Source organism: Pongo abelii, chromosome 7 (assembly GCF_028885655.2).
Source record: "Pongo abelii isolate AG06213 chromosome 7, NHGRI_mPonAbe1-v2.0_pri, whole genome shotgun sequence".
Taxonomy (NCBI): Eukaryota; Metazoa; Chordata; class Mammalia; order Primates; family Hominidae; genus Pongo; species Pongo abelii.
The window spans coordinates 150980912-151006050 of record NC_071992.2 but is presented as its reverse complement, the minus strand read 5'-3'; the positions used below and the strand labels follow the sequence as shown (position 1 = coordinate 151006050).

General features: G+C 42.4%; 1 protein-coding gene across 4 annotated transcripts in view; it reads left to right on the top strand.

Moving 5' to 3' along the window:
• Positions 1–25139, top strand: part of ZFAT (zinc finger and AT-hook domain containing) — a 234291-nt gene that overhangs the window by 131059 nt on the left and 78093 nt on the right. For all 4 annotated transcript variants that reach the window (XM_054518860.2, XM_024251400.3, XM_024251401.3 and 1 more), the window contains one exon: positions 16718–16806. In XM_054518860.2, the coding sequence (XP_054374835.2) occupies positions 16718–16806 (89 nt within the window). The remainder of the gene's footprint in view (positions 1–16717; positions 16807–25139) is intronic.

The following is a 25139-nucleotide window of genomic DNA, read 5'->3' as shown; positions in this document are numbered from 1 at the left end:
ACGGGTCCACAGCAGCACGCTCTGCCTATCCTCTCTGTCATGATTCTCTGAATTCTTCGGCAGGAAAGGGAGTTCAGATGGACAAAGATGTCTTGTCAAAGCAGAAATGCAACTCCTAAAAAGGAATGGTATTCAAACATCATGAAGTATTTCCTAACAAAACATTGGAAATTTGTATTGTTTCTCTTTCTTTCTTTCTGCTGACATTTTTGGGAGGGTGAGGTATTTGTAAAGTCATGTCTTAGTTTTCAACACTTTTCAGTTGTCTGGGAAGAAGGGCATCAAGGCCGGGCGCAGTGGCTCACGCCTATAATCCCAGCACTTCGGGAGGTTGAGGGAGGCGAGTGGATTGCCCGAGAGAAGGAGTTTGAGACCAGCCTGGAAAACATGGTGAAACCCTGCCTTTACCAAAAATACAAAAAAATAACGGGGCGTGGTGGCTCACACCTGTGGTCCCAGCTACTTGGTAGGCTGAGGTGGGAGGATTGCTTGAGACTGGAGGCGGAATTTGCAGTGAGCCAAGATCGCACCACTGCACTCCAGGCTGGGTGACAGAGTAAGACCCATTCCCCACACCCGACTCCCCAAAAAAAGAAGGGCATGAGTCATCAGGTGCAAGGAGAGGACCACTGGAACAGGTAGCTTGCCTCAGTGCCAACTTTTTCCACTACTTGGGTCTCAGTTTTGTCACATCGCAAAATAAGGAAATGATGCCTTCATGTTTCTTGGGTTTCTTTTAGCCTCAATTCTCCGATTCTAGGAAGAAAGGGGTGAAGTAGAGCTAAAGGGATGGAAATAGGAGTTGCCGGTACAGCTTTATTTCTAAATTCCAGATGATTGCTTTCCCACAGGGCTGCTGTACTTCATTATTTGTGTTTCTCTTTTGACGCTTACCAGTCTCATGTTTTGCCTGGGGCTGGCTTGGTAAACAGAGTGTTGAGTCATAGACCCCTTGTTCTAGCTCCATTGCTGATCTAGGATGTAGCTTTAATTAAGCTATAGGTGAGTCTTTTCCTTTTTAATTTTCTCCCATAACATGTCTATTATAGAAACTTTGAAAAAAGTTTATTTACATCTTACTCATTTCTGTAGTGCTCATATTTTATCTTGTTGACGTCTTAGAGCTCTTTGTATCTTAATACTTTGTCATCATTTGCCTTTATGTTTTATGGTATCTTTTTATATATAAAGTTAAATAACTTTGTTCATTTAAAGTTATTTTCCTTTATGTTTTCATCTTCCATGATTCTCTCTGTCAAAAGAAACCTTCCTCAGTTTGGGGCAAAATTCTTTTACTTTTTCTTTGAGTTTTATTTTATGATTACATAACATTTATGAAATTTACTACTCTTGCAATTTATTTTAGCATATGGTATGTGGTTGGAATCTTTGTTTCCAAACAGTTATCATTGACTCAGTATATTTATAGAGAAATCAGTCCTTTCAATTTTATTTTGCAGTGCCAGAATTTCCCAAGATATTGGGTCTAATTCTGAGATTTTGGTCTGTGTCAGTGATTTTTGTACTAGTACCTTATTTTTCAAGCTGTTCTAGTAATTAACTTTATTTTTATCCAATAAAGTTAATTTCTTTATGAAGCTTACATAGTTTTTTGTCCTTTAGTTATTATTCCTTTGGATAAACTTCAGAATTGTTCATCAAGTTAGGACTATCCCTGCGGATGACTTTGTGAGCTGTTTGACGATGTCTGTAACATGCTTTGAATCCATTGGTCACTTGTGCTTGTACAGGTGCCTTGGCTGTTTTGATGAAGCTCTCAGCCTTTAACCATAGAATTAGCTTTTTACTTAGAAGCAAAGATTGCCTTACAGCCTGCCTGGAATTATTTGGTTTTGGTTGTATTTGTGGTATGAGTAATAACTCAATAGGTTGCTCTGTAGAGAAGCTGTGTAGAGTAGGTAGAGCTAGAGAGGCTTGGGTGCGGATCTGTTTGCCCCTTCCTAGTAGGGTAATTTTGGTCAGATTACTTCTCTGAACCTCACTTTCCTCATCAGTAAACTGGGATAGGTATACCCTCTTGTTGAGTGAGTCTGAGGATCAAAAGACAGGAAGTGCACCCCATGTTTGCCTGGCAGCCTCCTGCTCCTCTCCTGGCTGCCCTGCCTTGGCATCCTGTCCTGGTTCTGCCTTAGCTTTCTGATTACCTCTCGGAGGCCACAGGCCACAGGGTTCAGCCTGTGGGCATTGTTCTTTTTTTTTTTTTGGTTCCCTGTGTCAGAGTCTCACTTTGTCAGCTAGGCTGGAGTGCAGTGGTGCGATCCCAGCTCACTGAATCCCACCTCCCGGGTTCAAGTGATTCTTGTGCCTCAGCCTCCTGCCATAGCTGGGTTTACAGGCATGTGCCACCATACCCAGCTAATTTTTGTATTTTTGGTAGAGATGGGGTTTCGCCATGTTGGCCAGGCTGGTCTTGAACTCCTGACCTCAAGTGATCTGTCTGCCTTGGCCTCCCAAAGTGCTGGGGTTACAGGCATGAGCCACCATGTGTTCTTTTTTTCTTCACACCTTAGGTGATCCCTTCAGTCTTATGGCTTTAAACACCATTTAGATAGAAGATGTATGGTTTGGCTGTGTCTCTGCCCAAATCTCATCTTGAATTGTAGCTCCCATAATTCTCATGTGATGTGGGAGGGACCCAGTGGGAGATAATTGAATCATGGGGGCAGTTTCCCCCATACTGTTCTTGTGCTAGGGAATAAGTCTCACGAGATCTGATGGTTTTATAAGGGGTTTCCCCTTTCTCTTGGCTCTCATTTTCTCTTGCCTGCCACCATGTAAGACGTGCCTTTCACCACGATTGTGAGGCCTCCCCAGCTACATGGAACTGTGAATCCGTTAAACTTCTTTTTCTTTATAAATTACCCAGTCTCAGGTATGTCTTTATCAGCAGTGTGAAAACGGACTAATACAGAAGGCTTCCAAACTTGTATTTCCAGCCCTCTTGTTCCTCCCAGCCTTGGCACTGCCCTGTCTGAAACTGCCCACTCAACATCTGCACTTGGATGCTCACCTGGCCCCCAAAGCTTAGCGTGCTCAACATTATGCTCCCAATCTTCCTCCCTAGACCCAGTCTCTTATGGCCCAGGGGTTGCCAAAGTTTGTAAAGAGATTGTAAATATTTTTGGCTTTGAGTGCCACATCCAGTTTTCTCTTTTTGTAGTTTTTGTTTTTACGAACTTTGAAAAGTGTAAAAGCCAGACTTCTGTACAAAAGCAGAAAGCAGGCTAAATCTGGTGCTCGGGCATAGGCTGCCAACCCCTGCTGTACCCCATCTTGGGAAATGGCTACTCCTTTTCCTTTGCTCGGGTCAAAAGCATTGGGTCAGTCTTGACTGTCTCATTCATACCCCACGCATGATCCATTAGCAAATCCTGTGCGTTCTGTCTTTAACATGATCTGGAGTTCTCCCGCTTCTCAGCACCCTCATGCCATCCTTTTTGTACAGGCCACTGTCATCTCCTGCCTCCATTATTGCAGTAGCCTCCTAACTGCTTTCCCTAGAACCTCTCCTGGTCCCCACAAGTCCATTCTCAACAAAACAGCCAGTGATCCTGTAGAAACAAAGGCCAGATTGTGCCACTCCTCTGTTCAGAACCCTCCTGTCTATCTGCTGTCATTCTGAGTGGAAGCCCAATTCCTCACCATGACCTGCTTGATCTCCCCATCTCTCTGACCTCTTCTCCTTCTACTCTTCCCCAACTAGCATCTCTCCAGACATATTGTATTCGTTCCTTTTTTTTTTTTTTGAGACAGAGTTTCACTCTTGTCACCCAGGCTGGAGTGCAGTGGCGCCATCTCGGCTCACTGCAACCTCTGCCTCCCAGGTTCAAGTGATTCTCCTGCCTCAGCCTCCCAAGTAGCTGGGATTACGGGCACCCACCACCACACCTGACTAATTTTTTGTATCTTTAGTAGAGATGGGGTTTCAGCATGCTGGGCAGTCTGGTCTTGAACTGCTGACCTCAGGTGATCTGCCCGCCTCAGCCTCCCAGAGTGCTGTGATTACAGGCGTGAGCTGCCATGCTCGGCCTATCTTCATTCTTGTTTCTCACACCTATCAGGTATGTGCTCATCTCAAGGGTTTTGCTTTGGCCCTTCCCTCTGCCTGGAGTGTTCTTTCCCCCTGTCTGAATGGATACCTCCTTCATGTCGTGGAGGTCCTTATTGATGAGTCACTCTGAATGAGTCTTCCCTAGGTGCTCATGTATGGAAAGTCTCCATACCCCACCAAGTAATCCAGACGCCCGTGGCTTCCTGTGCTGCTCTCCTTGGCTTATCTTTCTCTAGTGTATTATATAGTTTCCTTATTTACTACTTTTTTGTCTCTGTTACTGGAACTGTCCCACTAATTACGTCATACTCTCTTTCATGTTTTTTACCATTTCTCTTTAAACCAACCCTTCTCCAATGTACTGTATAATTTCCTTATTTATGATGTTCCGTGTCTTCCACTAGATTGTAAGCTTCACAAGCAGAGATTTTCGACTTAACTACATTTATTTTGTATCCTCAGCACTTAGAACAGGGCTTGGCTTATCACAGGCACTCAATAAATTCGTGTTTATTGAATGAGTGGGAAATGTAAAGTGCCTTGCATGAAGTGGTTGCGATACAGTAGTACTCACAAAGTGTCAATTATTTTCTCCATTTCATCTTAGATCATTCTGTTAAATCAAATGCTTGTGAATTAGGTATTTTAAAATATGGTCGAGGAACTCACCATTAAATGAATCTTCTTGGGCATCTTTTAATGAAGTAAAAAGGAATTGAGTAATTACAATTACCCTTTCTTCTAACTACTTGTGAATCCAATTTTTCACATTTGCTGGCTTACTTAAAGTGATAGATCCCTATCTGTGGCATTCCTGTTTCCCAAAGGAACTCATTACTGTACCTTAGAAAAGATAGCTCATTCTGGGTGAAGGTTTCAGTTAAAAAGGTTTGCCAGTCAGTATGTACAAAGAGAGAAATTGATCTATAAAGGGCCCGATTAAACCCTTTGTGTGTATGCCAACAGGATGTAAGAATTTAATGCAAAGATCATGCTGTAATGTAGTTCCCCACTTTTGACTTTAAAAAGGCCTAGACATGATGTGCTATCTGGAGGTTTATACATGATTCCACCCACCCATAGCAGATGGGGAAGGTTAAGCTGTACAGTGCCTTTATGTTATGTAATCAAACAAATCAAACAGGAATCCTTAAATCATGAAATAAAAAAAGTCTTTGGAGTTTATTTCTAATTCCTTTGGGTCTCTCCCCTCCCCCCGATCCAAACTGCCCCTGTACATTTTAATTAAGAAGTTTTTGGGTAAAATTTGAAAAGAATTATCCAGGCTTCAAGCACTCTTGTAATAGACAAGTGGAGAGTTGAGTATAGAAATTAGGTTTGAGTGGAGTAAGTACCCTTTTTTTCTGTCCCTTCTTCAATTTATGATAAGAGATCTCATGGCTGCAGATTAAAATATTCTAGGAGATCTAAGTATGGAGTTTTGTTTTGTTTTCCTCCCCTGTCCTCTAAAAAGCAAAGCCACTCTAGGATAAAGTAGCTCCATGGCCTTTTGCTTCTAAAAACAGAACCAGGAAGTAAATAGAAAATGGTCCCTGAGCACCTAGCTGGATTGATCTTACAAGGTTAACTTGCGAGACTTCAGTGAGACTGGTCTTTCCACTGCATCCTTGTCCCTTTTGTCCTTCCTCCTACTTGCCCTTGGAGAAAAGGTGAAGGGGCAGGTGTGGAAGTGTGGCTACTGGATGAACCTGGTAGATTTCTGTTGCTTATCCTTGGGCTGGAGTCTGGGTGGTGGGCTGGAGAAGGCAGGGCTAATTTCAGGGCCCACAAATACTGTTTAATAGGTTCACCCTGTTGGTGTTCATATGTAGCTCTTTTTCTCAGGTTTTCATAAACCACAAGATCCACTGGGAATAAGTGGGCCCATACTATAAAATGAACTACACAGCTTACTGAGCAATTAGCTTAGATTGATATACAGATTTAACTTTTTAATGAGGCTTGGCCACCTAAAGCCTCACCAGGTAGAGGGTCTCAGCTGCAAATGTCTGGCACAGTGTCTGTAACTTTCATCTAGCCCTGTGCTGTGCTCTGTCCTTTATGTGGCTTTGTGCTGCCTTCGGTTTCTTTCCACCTCTGTCTCATGCTGATCCATCCCTCCTTATGTCAAAACTGATGCACTAATTACAGAGAATCATCAGGCCCTAAGTCTGCAGTTGCTTGAAGTTCAGCCTTTAAAGTACAGAGACTTCTTTAACTGTATTTTTATTGCTGTAGCTATTTCTGTTCTGATTTGCCACTGCATAAATCACCACAGATGCTAGAACTGTGAAGATGTGTGCTTTGAAAAACACTTGCTGCAAAATGCCTGTTACGCTTCCTGCAGGATGCTTTTCTTACATGCGGCAGCAAACCTCTGTGTGCTGGGCTACATGGAGAAGCGAGGAGGTAGAGTAGGGAAAACCTTGGGCTCCAGAGGCAGGCCCAGGCTGGAATCACTTCTTGCCTGAACAGTCTTGAACAGTGATCCCCATTTGTAACATGGAAGTTACATGTTTCCCGTGACTCCTGTAACAAATTACCACAAAGTTAGTGACCTAGATCAACACAGATGTATTATGTTGCAGCTCTGGAGGTCAGTGATCTAAAATCAAGGTGTCAGCCTGGCTGCATTCCTTCTGGGAACTCTGGAGGGGAACCTGTCTCTGCATCCTGTGGCTTATGGACCCGTTCCTTCATATTCAAAGCCAGCGGTCCAGCATCTTCCCATCTCTTCTGTCCCTGCTTCCATCACCACGCTCCTTCTCTGACTTTAAGCCTCCTGCCTCCCTTTTATAAGGACCCTTGTGATTTCACTAGGACTACCTGGATAGGCCAGGCTAGTCCCCAGCTCAAGATCTTTAGCTTAATCACATCTGCAAACTCCTTTTTATTTTTTTTTCCATATATGATAGCATGTATAGATTCCAGGGATTAGAACCTGGATATCTTTGGGAGGGCCATTATCAACCCACAGTGTGGGGTTGCAGGAGGATTAATTGGGTTCATACTATGGATGTCAGCTCATGCACCCATTCCTCTGGTGCATGAACCAGTAGCTCTTAGTGACACAGTATAAGAATGGATATCTGTAGCAGTTAATTTACATCATTAGGAAAGATTAAATCACTTTTTTTTCAAATATTCTCCTATTAGGAAGGCACAGTGCAATAGTTAATATTTGAAGAGTATCACTGTTGAAAAGGGTAAAAGTCAGTTTTCTGAAAAAAAGGTAAAGTCAATTTTCTAAAAACTCTTGAAAATTTACTTATGTAAAATACCACCTTTTTCAGTAAGACTGGGTAAACAGGCATAAGGAGCCATTTTTATTTTTATGCCTCTAGAATAGTATTACTAATAACAGTTGAGATTTATAGAAATTCTTTCCTCTAAGTACTTTAGAGCTCTTTCAGGTTTGAGGTGCACATAAAATTTGATTTGGCAAGGATGATTTAATTTAGCAGATACTTCAAACAAGTTGCCTTAAATCCCAAGGAATTTTTCATTGCTGTCTCTCTCTGTGTTCTGATGGAATCCAAATGCCAAAAGCTGAAGGTGACGTTTTAAGTTTTTTTTTTCCTACCATTCCATTCCTTCTTAGTTTTATATAGAACTCTATCTAAAGTAAGCAAGCAGCTGGAGTCATTCTCAGGGAAAGTCACCAAGCAGATGAGGCTGTAGTAAGAAACAAAGGGAACAACAGATGCCGCACATACTGTTAGTGCCAAGTCGCCAGGCTGGGGCTTCATAGATCCCACGGTGGCCCGCCCACAGCTGCCGGGAGGCAGGGAGCGATTGCCTTTATTTTCAGGAGCAGAGAATGGGAGCTCAGAGTGTGGCTCCCTTGCAGCTGAGCTTCAGAGGTCTAGGGCGACATGGGTGCCTTTGTGCTTCCATATCCAGCTGGGAATAACTTCCTGCTTGGGCCCAGGGGCTTCAGCAAGGCAGGTACCCTGCTGGCTCCCCCACCTACCACATTGACATCCCCCTCTCCTTCAACGTGGAGAGTCAACAGGAAGCGAAGTTCGAACTCTCGTAGGTTTGGTCGGTCACATCTCTCTAACCTGACCCAGGATAACAAGTATTCCTGTTTCTTCTTTCCTTCTCCTATTTTCAAGTCCCCTCTTCCCTTTCTAACAGGATAGCCTGGGTAATGTTTTACCTGGGTAAGGCTGAAGTAAAGAGCAGAGCTCAGATTCTCTGACTCCAGACCCTGGGCTGGTTTTCACTGTCTGGTGATCTTTGAATTCAGCCAGCATCCAGTTGCCAGGCCCAGGCAGCGCTCAAAAGGACAGAGGTCAGCTTTGCTTCATCAATCATGGACATGCAGTCCCAGCACTCATAGTTAGGCAAAGAAAGAGGCTCCTTCGAAAAGAACACTTGAAAGTGGAGAGAGATTTTGCAAAGATATGCCTCACCTTTGGAGAGATGGACAGAAACAATGGAAATGACGTTTTCGTGCCTGCATCCCCATCTTTGAAGGAGAGTTCAACCAGATCACACATTTTTTAAGGGAAATGGAGCTGCTAGTGAAACACTGTGTTTCCAGAAAGAGCTGCGGTGTCTGCAGTGGAAACCTCCAGCAAGCCTGGCACTCAGAAAGATGTCTAACTGAAAACTACAGGCCCAGGAACACTGATGGGATCCCTTTCCTTCCACCAGCAACATCAGCCTGCATAAGTCCACAAACTGCCATACAGTCTTCAAAGTTTATCTTTGAACTACACGACACATCTTTCCTTTCTTAAACGAATTTGTTGCCGATTCTCAAGAACCTTCCAAGGAAGGTGGCCTGTTTTCTTGTTGTGTTATTTTTCTTTTTATGTTTTTTAAAGTAACACGTACACACACACACACATGCACACACACACGCACAGTTCAGAAGTGTACAGCTCAATGGATTGTTACAAAAGAGGCACACCTGTGTAACTGCAGCCTAGGAGAAGAAACAGCACACTGCCAGCCTCTTGGCAGTTTCTTCCTCCCGCAACATTATTGCCCGTCTCTCTTCCCCAGAGGTAACTGCTTACTGCCCTGACTTCTAGCACTGTAACTTGCTTTTCTCTGTCTTTGAACTTCATAGAGTTGATTCATACAATATGTATTCTTTTATGTCTGGCTTCTTCCTTTTCACATTATGCTTGTGAGATTCATCTAGGTTGTTATGATTTTGAGTTTTACCATTTTACCATCTGGGCTTGTGGGTCAAATAAAGAATTTCATAAGGAAATGAGAATCTAAATTCTGTAGTTTCTGACCAGGAAGTCTTTGTTCCCACAGTCAGCTTTTTTTTTCCCCCACTGTGGCAATATTTTTGCAGTCAGCTTGGAGTGTGTGTTCTGCAAGAGTGTTTCTCCAAAAAGTGGTATGACTCAGCTTTGCTTTGTCCTTATTTACAAGGCGTGGCTCAGAATGACATTTGACTGTTTACAGAAATTAAATCCTGCCCCAGAGGAAAAGAAGTGACTATTCCTGAGATTATTTGCACAATTAGGCCACTGGCTCTTTTTTGTGAAGAAGAGAAAGATGCTTGGTCAGAAAGAGCACCCGTAAGTCAGTGCACAGCCAGTCAAGGCTGGGGTGCTGTTTTTTAAAAGACAGTGAACTTTAAGGTTCCGAAGCCACTGGTATCATTTTATGGCTCTGCGTTGAAAGATCTGTCTTCTGGTTTGTGTGCAGTAGTGGGTGAAACATCTCAGCCTTTCAGAGATGGGTGCTAATTATCTGAAATGCTTTTCTGTTAGAGCGCAGACAGCACGAAAACAATGTTCATAAAAATCCAACCGCTTCCTACAAGTATGACCACAATTCTATCACCTAACAAATAAATGATTGTTTAAAAATATTTATTCATGCTCATATGGAATGGCTATATAGTTGTAATGAAAGGATATCATTCTTATAGCCTTGAAATCAATATTATAATAATTCTTCGTTGCTGTACAGTTCATTAACAACAAGTTTAAGAGTTGTATGATGCACTAAGGTGATCCATGAGTTGTATAACCATTCCCTTATTTCCGGACAATGTGTTATTTTCATTTTTCCTCCCATTATTTTAACTTATGTGGCAGGGGCTTCTTTCTTGCATATAAACTTTTTCTTCTTTTGAATTAACTCCTTAGGACACATTTCCAGGAGCGGGATGGCTATTTTGTTTTGGTGGTTTTAATTATGCATTGCACTGCCGACTTCCTTTCCAAAAAATTGTACCAGAAATAAGGAAGTGTCCCAGCTTAACTCTTCCATTTTTAACACTTTGTTACTAAAAATGTCTAGTTTCTTAGTTTAATGGGTATCAAATCTCACCATGTAATTATTTTTATTTATATGATAGCTCATAAAATCAAACAGGTATTGTGACAGTTAAATGAGTTAATGGTCATAAAGCATTTGTAGCATTGGTTCATAGTGCTGAGTAGGAGAGTGTGCTGTCATTGGACTTTTTTCAGTTAATTAAGTCTCTTTCTGTCCTCTCTAGAGAAAACTGTTTGGTCAAGCCCTATTTTTGCCTGGTTTCTGGGGTCTTGGTGTTTCATAGTCATACATTCACTGGTTTGTTCAACAGCTATACTTCTTGGACTCTTGGTTGCAGCTGACAGAAACTCATTTTGGTTGCAGTTGACAGAAACTTATTTGAGGTCACAGAAGTTGCCACGGGGCATTTATGGTAAAGTTACCTGGGATCTTACAGAGACTCAGGGCCTTTGTGTTTGAGTTCCTTCTTCCCAGTGCTGTGTTCACCTCTTCCTCATGCGGCTGGTCCTCCTCATCCTTCCATCTTAATGTAACATCACTTCCTCACAGAGGTCTTCCCTGACAGCCTGGCCGCATGGCCACACCCCTTCCACACTCCCTCATGCTCCGCCATGGCTCCTTACCTTTGTCCTTCGTGGCCTGTTGCAACTGGTAATTATTTGTTGGAATACTTGCTGGTTGTCCATTTAGGTGATGAGTTGCCAGAGGCAGGGCCTTTGCTGTCTTGTCCACTCTCATCTCCTGGGGTCAGGCATGGTCCTGGCACCCAGCGACCCCCTCTGTGAATGCTTGTTGAGTCAATGGACACAGCCAGCCAGGCGATTGTCTTCATCCTCCAACTTTGGTCCTCTCTGCTTCCTTACTTCATTCTGATGTCCTGTCTCTGTCTCTCTTCGCTGTGCTCTCCTCTCACCCCCTGCAGATTGGCTTACTTACTTGTTTCACCCGCAGAGTGAAAGCACAACTCCCATGCACTCCTGAGTTGCAAGCTTCATATCTGGACAGTTCCGATTCCTGGCTCAGCTAGAGTCTTGCCCACTGTAGTCCAATCTCCTATGACTTTGGGTGGGGAGATGGTGGGTGGGACCACATATCACTGGCCCTTGTGATGCCCTGTGTGACCATGTTGATTATGAGGAGGGGAGAAAGGGTGGCTGAACAGACTTCTGAATGGGATGCTCCTGTAAATTAACTGCTAGCCTTACCTCCAGGATGCTCTCACCTCCAAGCACTGAGGACATGGCATGAAAATTGCAGTCTTGTCTCAAAGTACCCACAACCTGCAAGGGTGCCAGATGGACCAACCAAAGGTGAATCAGTGCACTGCTTCGGTGATTGCAACCAAAGCCCAAACCCAAAATCTGCATTGTCATGAGGCGAAAATTCTCATGAGTGAGATGGATAACAAACACTATAAATCAGTAAAGTGTGTGGTATATTACAATGGAAATATGAGGACATCTAAAATATTAAGAAAATTGAGAGATGAAAATAAAAATATGAATACGAAATGATTCCATTTCAGTATGAAAATATAAGCTGAGAAATGCTAAAAATGAATCAGTAAAGGGGCACAGGGACTGTGAATTTAAACAGAATGGTCTGAAAGGGCTCTGTGTGAAGGTGACATTTGAACAGAGACTTGAGGGAGATGAGGCAGCAGAGCACAGCATATCTGGGATGGACACCCTGGGCTCTGGGAACAGCAGGTGCAGAGGCCCGGAGGTGGGTGTGTGGACTGTGTCTATGGAGTGGAGAGAGGTGAAGGCAGTACATGAGCTCCGAGAGGTGACAGGGAGCCATACACCCCTGTGCCCTGCAGCCACTGTGAAGCTCCTGGCTTTTGCTCTGGGTGGAGATGAGGCCAGATAGGGTGCTGGGAAGAGGAGCAGGAGGTTTTCTGTAAACTGTGCTGTTATAACTGCTTACTTACACTTTGATATAGTTGTACAAACCTTTTCCTTTGCTCTGTTTTTATGCTTTTTGTTTTAGGTATATTGATTTAGGCTGGCTTAATTAGAACTGAATATTTGGATTGTCTCAGGGAGTGTCAGGGAGGTGCCCGTCTGGAGGGCACTGCACTCAGCTGAAAGGTCCACTGCGGGGTCACCTGTATGCACCCCCAGCCTCATCCTTCAGGGGGCTGCTTTTCAGATGCTTGCAGGCCCAGTCCCTGAGCCCATCCTCACAGCAGACAGGGATTACCTCCCCATTTTTCTAATGGGGCCTCTGAGTAGCATAGAAGAAAGAACCCAGGGTCACTCAGGGTGAGCAGGACAGGGCCAGAAAGCGAACATAGTTCCCCTGCAACTGGCTCTTCTTGGGCAGTCTTTTCTGATGGGTAGTCACCTTCTGATGGGCAGTCACCTTATGTGTTAGTGGCACAGATATGCCATTGCTGTTATAAATTCCTCCTTCCATTTGGGAAATTGTATCACACCCTTATTAGCTGAAAAGATTCTTATGTGGCTGTGAATGGGGGTGTTGGGGTCAACAGACTGGGGGCCAAATCTGGGCTCTGCCACTTACCACTTCATGATCTGGCAAGTTACTCAGAGTCTTGATCCCAGGTCCTCATCCATGAAAGGGTGACACTGCCTGCCTCCTGGGTTTTTGGTGCGTGGTAAGATTGTACACGTCATGCCCCAGTGCAGCTCATGATGCCTAGTAGTCCGGTGGGTAGACCTAGCCAGGTATATTTTGAGGAAAAGGAATTACTTTTTAACAGTCAACCTCTTTTCTTTGTAATCATTCTTTTCTTCCCCTGGGATTCTGGGTGGTTCGCATCCACATACAGCCATTCGATGTGCATCTCCCAGCACTCTGAGGTCAATCTCACCTCGAGTAAATACTAGGTTTTGCAGTTGACTCTGCCTGTAAGTCTCAGAAGTCTCTTGATAGAAAGCCATCTGATGGTCTCAAAGTATTTTATGATTAGTCATGAATCTGCATCCCATTATTTTAATTAGGCAGCAAACAATTATGTCAGGTGGCCTCCCAGGCCTGTTTGATAGATGCTGGCAGTGGTTGCTGAAAACATTGGTAATGCCAAGGCTCTGATGCTTCAGTAAGGGATGGCTTTTAGCTTCTGCCTTCTTTTCTTGTCTCTTGCAGAGCCTTGGAAGTACATCCGTAAAAGACTGACTCTTGATTTCACATGAGGCAATTCCATTTATTCATTTTAGGGCTCTTTTTTTAGCTCCTAATCTGTTACTCTTTGACCCAAGCATTTGACAATGAATGACAGAATATTTATCAACTTAGAGAATGGTTCCATCAGCTCTGCTTTCCCCACTCTAGTGGTGAAGAACACAGCATGATTTTGCCCAGGCTACCCAGCATAATGATGCTGTATGCACATGAGCCATGTGTCAGTGGAGAAGTGTGTTTAGCTGAGATTCGACTGGAGCTGTGTAGAAATGTGTGGCTCTATGTTTGAAAGAAGATGTTACTGTATGTTTTTTAAGTTCTAATTGCTCTCTAATTGTAACTTGTGTGGCTTACAAGTGAAAAAGTTTCCTTATACTTTGGGCTTGTAGAATTAATAAAATTTAGAATTTTGGGTTCATTCACCTGGAATAATAGATACAACTGTGGTATTAATATTTGTTTCCTTTTGCTGCTGTTACTGAGAGTGATGTTCATATAAGATATACAAAATTTTCACTCAGTTCAGTTTAATGAAATGCATGGAATATATTCAGTCTGTGTATGCACTCATGTGCTGGGGTACCAAGATGAGTAAGATGTGGTCCCTGCCCATAGGCAGCTGAAGGCAGCCCCTGCCTTGTACAAGGCTGTAGAGGTGAGGCATAGACTGAAGCAAGTGGACAGTGTCTAGGGGGCCTGTGGAGGGCTGCCTCTTGGCCCAGTTACTGGAGTGTTCAATTTGAGTTCTGAATTAACAGGAAGAATGACCAGATGCTGCGAGACAGTGCATTCCAGGCATGGAAAATGTTAGCAAAGGCTCAGGGGTCTGAGATTGCAAAGGCAAGGCAGAGAGTTTGGAGAACTCAAGGAGTTCAGTGTTATGAGCCTAAATACAGAAGGGGCAGGCACAAGAGAAAGTCAGAGAGAGGGGTGGGGTGGGTTGGGGAGAGTTGGTTCTGATTCTGGAGGGCCTTCTCTGCTGTGCTCTGGAACGTCAACTTTGCTCTGAATCTGGGGCCATTGGTTGGTTCTGATGGCTAGACTGTGGGATGGTTTATGCGGTAGATCATCTGGATAGAAGATGAGGCATCAGGATGCATGTGTGGATAGATGGGTGGATTGTGGTTGATGGATGGAGGATGGATGGATGGATGGATGATGGATGGATGGATGGATGGGTGGATGGATGGATGGTAGGGTTTTATGAAGGCGAGGAAACCAGCTTAGGGGCTTTTGCTGTTGTCTAAGAAAGAAATGAGGAGGACCTAAACCAGTGTGGAGGTATTAGAAATAGAAATAGACAGACATGAGAAATATTTAGGAGATGAAATCAGGTGCTGAAAAAATGAGGTGAGTGTAAGTTAGGGCCATAAAGATTTTGAGGAAGGCTACTGGGTATCTGATGTAGGTGATCAGATGGATGATAAACTGGGAAGGCTGGAGGTGGAAGCCATTTGGTGAAGAAGATGTGTCCAGCTTAGGACATTTGGGACAGCTAAGTGGCTGGTCTAACAGACAGTTGGATACTCAAGTCTCAGATTCAGAGAAGAGATCAGAGTAGAAGATGCTGATTTTGGCATCAAAGGTTTACAAAAGTCTGAAGGGGTCAGTTAGGGTCATTTATATGCAAGGATGCTTGTAGAGTTAGAGTAGGAGTGTGGACTGGAACACTGTGGAACATCAGGGCCTAATGATAGCTGCCCTGATGAGAGAGAATGCCTCAGGGGTACTCAGAATGAATAGAGAGGCCCAGAGAGGTGGTATTGTTGCAGAGTCAAAGGAACAGAAGATTTCCAAAGTGTGGACTATTAATGGAGTCACATGCAGTAGAGTCATCCAGTAACATACAGACCAAAATCTGCCATTGGCTTGGCATCATAGTGAGAACAGGTTTCCAGGTGAGCTGGCAGTGAATAGAGGGGAGGGGGAATGTCTAAGAGGGAAAGGTGCAAGAGCGCTCTAGGAGGAGCCAGTACTTCTGGGAACTCAGCCACAGTGGCTGTGGGTGTAATGCCCTGAGGAGGTTTACGCCATTAGAAGCTGCTTGTTGAATTCTTTACTGCTATACGAAGTAGGCCACATTTACATTTGGTTATACATGTTTGTATTATTGCTTGTTGAGGTTTTATTTATGCTAATCAGAGGCAAAATGTAGTGTGCCTCATGTATCTATTAATTTGTTTTAACATATCCCATTATTGAATGTTTAAATATTGCTAAAACCTTAATCTTTTTTTTTTTTTTTTTTTTTTTTTGAGATGGTGTCTCACTCTGTCGCCCAGGCTGGAGTGCAGTAGCATGATCTTGGCTCACTGCAAGCTCCGCCTCCCGAGTTCACGCCATTCTGCCTCAGCCTCCCGAGTAGCTGGGACTACAGGCGCCCGCCACTATGCCCGGCTAATTTGTTTTTTTTTTTTTTTTTTTTTTTTTTTTGTATTTTTAGTAGAGATGGGGTTTCAGTGTGTTAGCCAGGATGGTCTCGATCTCCTGACCTCGTGATCTGCCCGTCTCGGCCTCCCAAAGTGCACGAGCCACCGCGCCCGGCCTAAAACCTTAATCTTTTTAAGACCAGTGGTTTACATTTCCCTACTTTTCTTTCTAGCATTCTCCCCAAAATGCCTTTGGCACTCCAACCAGAGTTAGGAGTTCTGCAACGCAGATCCTGCACTTTGCTGGCCATCATCCTGCAGACTCACCTGACTTTCAAGGTTCTGTCTGAGGTCCTTGTGAGATGGTCCAGACCCTTGATATTCTGGGCCAGCAACCTCTCCGGCTCAGCTCTTGACTTTCTGCAGACCTCACACTCCAGGAAGGAAGATGCAGCTGCTCCACTCCAGGAAGGAAGATGCAGCTGCTCCACTTTCCTGAGCACCCTGTGGTCCACTCCCCTGCAATCTCATCTGTGTACGCCCCTCTTCCTCGATGCCCTTCTCTCTGGGCAGCTGGACACACCCTTACTCTTTCTTTAGGAGACTGATCGAATGTCATTGCTCATGGGGCCTCCCCAGGTGGAGCTGGCTGTGCCTCTCCCTCCCTGGGGAGCGCCTCTCCACTCCCACCTGTTGAAGACTGAGCATGCTGCATTGTGCCTGTGTACCTTTTTGCTGTTCCCTTCTGAGATTCTGATCCTCACATGGCAAGGAACACCTTTGTGTACCTGGCTCCATGCCTGGCACTTCATTCACAGTGGGAGCTGTTGGCCTGGCGACGCTCACCTTGTCCTCCGCTTCTTTCCAGGGAAGCAGTTTAAGTGCACGGTGTGTGACTACACAGCGGCCCAGAAGCCACAGCTGCTGCGGCACATGGAACAGCATGTCTCCTTCAAGGTAAGAGGGCTCTGGAGAAGGAGGCAGATGTTCGGGCAGAAAAGGCGTCGCTTTTCAAAGTGAAGATGGAGAGAGCATTCTTTCATTATTTGTTGGTATTACCTTCGCTTTGGGGCCCCCTTGGCTGGTACACATGGAGTCTGAGGCATAGTGCAGCTTATTTGTGCTCCCTCGTTCCAGAAGCGTAGCATTTCTCTGTAATTTGGAAACCAAGTCAAAGATGTGTAAGAGGATGCAGACAGAAGAAAAGGCACAATCTTTGCATAAAAGCACTGGAGTGATTTAGAGGAAGGCTTGCAGGCGTCAGGGACACTTATTTTTGCTTTCAGATCCTGGATTGCCGCAGGTGAGTCACCTGATAAAGCAGGTGTGATGAAGCCCACCCGGCAAGCAGTTGTAAAAACGGGAGATTGTATTCAGGAGTGTCCACCACAGTGCCCAGCATGTTGCAGAGGTTCAGGAGATGGCGGCCCTTCGTATTCTTTTAATGCCTCTAGTTGGTGTTTCTTCAGTGTAGGTGGTAATGCTTGCTTAGCCACTGCTTATGATGCAATTATTGACAACAATAACTAGGTCCAGTAATGTGTTCAGTAAAAAGTTCTGCTCAGCACTTGGGGAAACTTGACCCTTAAAATTACTGCTGTTGCTGGCAAAGCAACATGGCACACATGGCACACATGGAAAGGAATCATCAAGATTTGTAAACTTGTTGCTCTAAAATGGTTTTTGAAATTGTGTCTACCATTATATCCCAGAGAATCATAGAACATGGGAGGGACTGCAGAGCGTCTGTTTTGTCCCACTGGACTTGCAGCTGGAATCACCCCACAAGTGGTGGCGGCGGAGTTCCTTCCAGGCAGTGCCCCAAACCATCCTGATATAGGGCCTGTTGGGATTCCAAAGAAAGAAGCAGTAAACACTGGGATGATTTGTTTAAAGCAATTACTAAGTCCTTGCCACAGACAGCAAGGGGACAGGGCATGGGGTGTTCTACTCGGATATGTCCACAGCGAGGTGGCCAGGGTGTGGAGTTGTATGAGCGTTAATGGAATTTGGCTTAGGCAGGGCCAAGGCTAGTTTCTTTCAGTGGTGTCTTGGGCAACAATCTAGATACTCTTTTTTTTTTTTTTTTTTTGAGAAGGAGTCTCACTCCTCTGTTGCCCAGGCAGGAGTGCAGTGACACGATCTTGGCTCACTTCAACCTCTGTCTCCTGGTTTCAAGCGATCCCCCTGCTTCAGCCTCCCAAGTGGCTGGGACTACAGGGTGTCTCAGGTAGCCGGCTGCCATGCCCAGCTAATTTTTGTATTTTTAGTAGAGATGGGGTTTCACTATGAACAACCTAGATATTTTTATTGGTGCCTGAGAATGTTCGAGGCTTCAGTTCTGGTTCAAGCCTAATGGGAAATCCTGCAGCTGGCTGGCTCACAGAACAGTCAAGGCACCCTGATTTTTGGTCAGGACACAGAAAGAAAGCACTGGGGAGCTGGATGACCCTACACTAGCACACTGCTAGCTTGTGTTTATTGAACATCCATTGCGTGCAGGCACTGTACCAGGAACTGCATGTTCATCATCTAGAATCTCCTTCATGGTACATATTATCTTCCGTCTTTGAAATACGAAGATTCTAAACCTCAGAGAAGCTAACTGATAACCTGTCAGTCTTTTCTGCCATGGCTATATCCACTGACTTCAGTCACCATGATGATATTGACTCACCTACATTCAGCACTTCTTGAGGTGACGAGGACCTTCCCCACTGGCAAGTTTATTTTATGCTCAGAACAGCCTCGTGGGAGGTGAATTTTCATGGTTCCCCCTCTTGTAGTTGAAGACATTGAGTGTCAGAGGGAGGCTCAGAGGGATCTGCTGGTATGCCTTCAATATCCAGGAAGTGAAGAAGCTAAAACATGGACTTCATCCTCTCACTCCTAGTCCTGTGCTTTTCTCACTACATGTTCTCAGTTACTTGTTGGGGGCAGAAAGGGAGAAATTGGAGAAACTAAGGATGTTGAAAGGTGTTGCTTATATAGCTGCTTTTTAAAACCACCTGTACTGACCGTGAGTTTCTTAGGTAGGACTCATATGTCACCTAGTGGGATTGTGGCAGTGTCTGAATCAAGAAGCGTCTTTACTGTTATGCATATTTGTGTACATATTTAAAATTAAGAGCTTTATTTCACATTTCACAGCATATAGGTGTACTTCTTTGGGGGACTAGTGCAATTATTGTGCTAGAGAATAGAGAGCTAAGGCAAATTTCACTTTAGAGGTGAGAAAATTAGACCCAGTGAGGTTAATTATTTTCCTGGCTTTTGCAGCATTGCTGCTAGACTTTTCAGTCATTCCTTGGTTTTCACTGTGAAACATTTTCCTTCCCTAATCAGACCTAGCTGAAACAGCCTTTTTGCCCTGAAATCCTTACTGGTTTTTATTGTTGTTGTTTTGTTTTGTTTTTAAGATTGTGGACGATCTGGTTTATGTGCAGAGGAAATGGATTTGGGGGTGGTTTCAGTTAAGGAATCACTCACATATGTATTATTAACTTCTGCCATTACATAGTTGGTGTCTGGTGCTGGGCCTCAGGACCTGCTGCACTGAGCTGGACCTGGGGTCATGGCTGGTTTCCCTTGGGCTCCCTGTGGATTTTGGCTCCCTCCCTATTGAGTGGTACTATAGATGGGAATGAGATTCAGACCTGAGTGAGAAACAGTAATTCCAGCCTTAGTTTCTCTCATCCCACAACTTAGGGTATTCATCAAATGCATATCAATTTAGGTAGTGTTTCTCAATTAATTGGGACTGACAAAGCAAAATGAAATTGCTTCATGCCAACCCCTTATCCAAATAGTGATAATCACTCTCTCCCTGTCGTCTTCCCTTCCCACTCTCTGTGTTAATTTCCTATTGCTCCTGTAACAGATTACCACCAATTTAGTGGCTTAAAATAGTTCAGATTGATTATCTTACATTTCTGTAGTTTGGAAGTCTGTCACACATCTCACTAAGATAAAATCAAGGTGTTGGCAGGGCTGCATTTTTCCTAGAGGTTCTGGGAAAAAAAATCCACTTCCTTGCCTTTCTGGCTTCTAGAGGCTACCTATATTCCTTGGCTCATGGCCACTCCCTTCATCTTCACGGCCAGAAATATGGCATCTCTCACCATGTCTCCTTCTCTGACTCTCCTCTTCTGCCTCCTCTTCTACCTTTAAGGACCCTGGTGGTTACATTGAACCCACTGAGATAACCCACAACAATGAATGTCCTTATCTTAAGCTCAGATGATTAGTAACCTTAATACCGCCTGCAGTCTTAATTTCTTTTTGCCATGCAAGGTAACATATTTACGGGTTCCGGGGATTAGGACATGGACTTTTTTAAGGGCCATTATTCTGCCAACCATACTCCACCACTTTTCTTCCTTTTACGTCTACTCTGTGGTAGAGCATTTTCAGCAAGATCAGAAAATATGTAATATTCATACATATACCAATGGCAAACATTACTAAGAAATCAAGTCTCGCTTTTTTACTAATCTTAGATTAGAGCTCAACATCCTCACACAGATGCTACTAATCAATTGTGATTGGCTTACAAGATGAAATCAATTTGCTTTTCTAGATGTAGATGTACAATTTACAATATAGGACTTGTGTCAGGAAATACTATAAGGGCAAATTCCTGTATTGCCTTTTAAAAGTATATATTATTTGTATATTTATTTTAAAAATAAAATTAATGTGTTCACTAAATAAGATTTGGAAAGTACTTGTTGATTCCCTTCCATATGGAATTTTTTTGATATTTAGACATGGTTGAGGTTATATTATAAATGCAGATTTTTTTTTTTTGATGGAAATCGGTGCCTAGTTTACCACTGATAAAGCTCTATTGGAGAACGTGGCTTAGATGACTGGCCTGATGGTTTGCTGTTAGGGTACCTTCCCAGTGAAAGGCAGGGCCAGAGAACTTATATTCAATTTTTAATATTGCCTTTTAAATCAGCATTTTGTAGGTGTTTTCCATTTTATGAAAATGTATTTATAAACTAGTTTTAATGGCTACTTAAGGATGATTATCATAGTGTAACTATTCCTTTCATAAGTGAATAGTTTGGTCATTCCCAGTTTCTGTTGTTGTAAGTAACCCTACACTGGATATCTTTATGCCAAAAGCATTTCCATGTCATCCTGAAATCTAAACAGCTATAAAATGCTGGGTGAAGCCCATCAAACATCTGAGAATTCACAAATAGTAAAGATGTTATTTTCTCTTCTTGCAGGTGCAATTAAAATGCATTCCCTAGGGTGGAACTGATATTTTCAACCTTAAAGAGGTGCCAGAGAAGATACTTAGACAAGACGAATGTTGCTGAGCCAGGACTCTCTAAACAGAAATAGGCTTATTCCTTCCATCTAGCTATTCGACTCTTTGCTTTCTTCCAAATCCTTACATCTAGCTATACAACTCTTTGCTTTCTTCCAAATCCTTCCATCTAGCTATTCAACTCTTTGCTTTCTTCCAAATCCTTCCATCTAGCTATTCAACTCTTTGCTTTTTTCCAAATCCTTCCATCTAGCTATTCAACTCTTTGCTTTCTTCCAAATAAATAAGTCCATGTATCATTACGTAAGGCAGTGTAGTTAGGAGGCAGGAATCACCTTGTGGAGTTCTCTCTCATTTGGCTCATTTGGACCCCTAACTCTGTTGATAGAAATGTTCTCAATGACAGAGCTTGCACGTGAATCAAAAGTGAGTTTATTTTAAAATAAAATTTGATCTTTTCATTTAAAAGGGACACTCATTTTCATTTAAAGAGGATACCTCTTTGTGCTAACCTTATATATATATTATTCTATACTAAGTTTGAAAGTTATTATATGTTGAGTTCATGGGATTCATACAACCTGTGAAAACACTGTCATGAGAGACATTGAGTTTGGGATGGGTGGTGTCAGTGATAGAGAGGGAGGGAAAGAGAGAGAGAGTGAGAGAAGAAAAACAGAAGAACATGAGAGGAAAGTCTTGCTAGGGCTTACATCACAACCCCATGCCAAAATGGTTTGTGAGATCTGCCATTTTAGCTGATCTTGAATCTCTCTGCCTTCCTCCCCAGATAGTTTGGTAGATTGATTGAGTGGCCCATTCATTCTAGGAAACTATGCTAGATTTCTCTTAGCATACTTGTTAAATATCAAAGGCTGAGAATGGATTTTAAGATAATATTTTCAAAATTCAAGAAAAAAATATTGACTGGACAGCTGGAATTATTTTTATTTTCATATGATATTAGCTCTTTAATATTTGTCTTATTTTTATGAATATCTCATATTAAAAATAAACTGCTACCAGTAATCCAGGTGAAAAATAGGCAAAGGATATATAAAAAGAACAGATCACAGAGAAGGGAATAACTTTGGGTATATGGTAAGTTGTCCAACCTCACAGATAGTTAAAAAAAAATAGTAAAACTACACCAAGATACCATTTTTCACTTATCAGATTGGTAAATATTCAGAAGTTTGCAAGCATGCTCCATTGATGAGGCTATGAGGAACAGCCATTCTCACACATTGCTGGTGGGAGTGTTAGTGCCTTTGACCCTGTGGAGGTCAGTTTGGCAGACTGTCAAAATTGCAAATGCATGTGTTCTTCGACTCACCACTTGTAAAACTTTATCCTACAGATATACTTGCAGATGCATGAAATGCTTACTGTGCAGGGTTATCCATTAGCAACAACTGAAATGTCTGTGAATTAGGGTAAGGGTTAAATAGGCAGTGGGGCACACAAACAACAGAATGATGCTTTGTGGCTACAGGAAAGAATATGGGATCTCTCTACTTCTATAGAAAGATATTTAAGATATATGAAGAAGGGCAAAAAGCAAGATTAAAAAAGGGCAAAACCATATTTGTATTTACTTATATTTGCTTTCAAGCCTCTGCAAGAATACATGCAAAATAAACAAAGAAACATAACCTGTTGCAGGTGGGTGAGGGTTGGAACTGGGTATACTGAGGGACAGGGCTGAGAGTGAGACTTTTCCCTATATATATATTTTAACCATGTCAATTAATTGCTTTACCTATTCAATAATTTAAGTAAAAAACAGCAACATAGTAAATAAGAATATTATCCTAGAAACTATCTAAAGTCAAAGCAGAATGGAAACATGTTTCTCATCCGTGATACCATCCTATGAAGATAGTGAAGATTGCCTTTAGAATTTCATTGATATTCTGTTTGGCATTTGAAAATCTCTGAGAGTGATGAGGTCTCATGGCAAAGCACAGGATTTAGAACCAGGCAGATGAAGTTTCAATTTCTGGTTGCGCCACTTGTAGGCTGTGTTATTTAACAAATTTTATGATCTGTAAAATGCTGATAGTGATATTTGTCTTCTGGTGTTGGAGATATTAAAAGCAATACCATTTTTTATGAGTAGTAAGTATGGTACGTGGTACCAGGCAGGTGATCAAAAATTGTTGGCTCTTATTTCCTCCCCTATCTCCTGAAAATGACTCTAGTTCTCGAAAGAACTACAGCAAGGAATGTAACCCAGCCTGATCGTGGTTTGTATACTTTTTGGAGAGATTACATTATATTTAAAAATAGCTCACTCTAAATATTTTTCTAGGTGTTGTATTTTTTATAAATTTTTAGATATTGATGTTGTTTTACTTTTTTCTTGTTGTTTGGAATTGTTGGGTTAGGCAGATTGGGGCCAAAATGTTGGTGCTGCTGCTTACTAATTAGTTAACCTTTGGGAATTCCTTTACCTTTTTGAGCCTCTGTCTTCTTATTTGAGAAAATATGAACACTGATATAATTATTTCAGAGGCTTTGAAAGAGGAGTTGCTTTGAGGGAACAGACCAGAAGGAATGTCTCCACACAGCTTTGGGAAGGCTTGGCCCATCAGCCCTGCCAAGCCATTCCTGGGGAGGAGGTGCTGGGGTGCTGGGGAGGACCTCAGGTTTGCTCTCTCATGAAGAGAGTTACGGGGCTTTCTTCTTACAAGGAGAAGCTTTGGCCTCTTGCCACCCTTCCTGCAAGATTGACTTTTCTGTAACTTTAGTCAACATCAGAATTACCTTGGGATCTTGATAAATGTTCACATACTGTGTTTCTAAACCCAGAAGATGCTTTCAGTAAGCCTAGAGCCCAACCTAGGATCCTTAACTTGAACACTTTCCTGTGAGGTTCTGATGCAGGGGCCCCACAGCCCATAATCTACTAGACAGTGCACTGGGTTTTGAATTCTGCAAAGAAAGGTCCTATTCAAATATTTTACTTAAAATGTTCTCCTGTAAACAGCACACAGCTAGTTCTTGTTTGTGTCTGTGTGTGTGCCTACATGTGTGTATGTGGATTATGTACCTGTGTGTAACAGGGTGACAATCACTGCCCTTTAATTGGAGTGCATAGTCCATTTACATATAGTGTAATTATCAACAACTTTTAACTTAAGAGTATGATCTTGGTATCTATTTTCTATTGTTGTATAAGTTATTTGCTTCTCTTTCCTTCTTTTCTGTCTTCTTTTGAGTGAATCAAGTATTTTTTAGTATTCCATTTTATCTATTATATTGAGTTTTTATTTTAGAACAGTTGTAGATTTATAGAAAAAAATGTGACTATAGTACAGAGAGTTTCTATATACCCCACACCCAGTTTCCCCTGTTGTTACCATCTAATATCAATACAGAACATTTGTTATAACTAATGAATCAATATTAATACATTATTATTAGCTAAAGTCTGTATTTTATTCAGATTTTCTTAGTTTGTACCTAATGGCCTTTGCCTGTTTCAGGATCCCATTAGGATACCACAGTACCTTAGTTCTCATGTCCTTTTTAGGATCTGTTTGGATTTAACAGTTTCTCAGACTTCCCCTGTTTTTGATGACCTTAGAAGTTTTGAGGGGTACTGGTCAATCATTTTATAGAGTATCCCTCAGTTGGGATTTGCTGACCTTTTAACCATACTTTTTTCTGTTCCTCTTGTTTTAGTGGTCGCTGTAGACCTTACCTTATCTTTATTACAACATATTCTAGTTTCAAATATTATATTCTTTTATGAACAATATAAGAACCATAAAACACTGTAATTCATTTACTCTCCTCCTACACTTTGTGCTCTTGTTGTCACACATGTTCATGTTATGAACTCCTCAATATAGTGTTATTTTTTGCTGTAATCAGTAAATATTTATAAAATATTTTAAAAATACATAATGAAACTAAAATTTTAAAAAGATTTTAAATGGAAAAAGCATTTAATTAAAAGATTAAAATATTTTTAAAAGGGTAAATATACATTTACCTG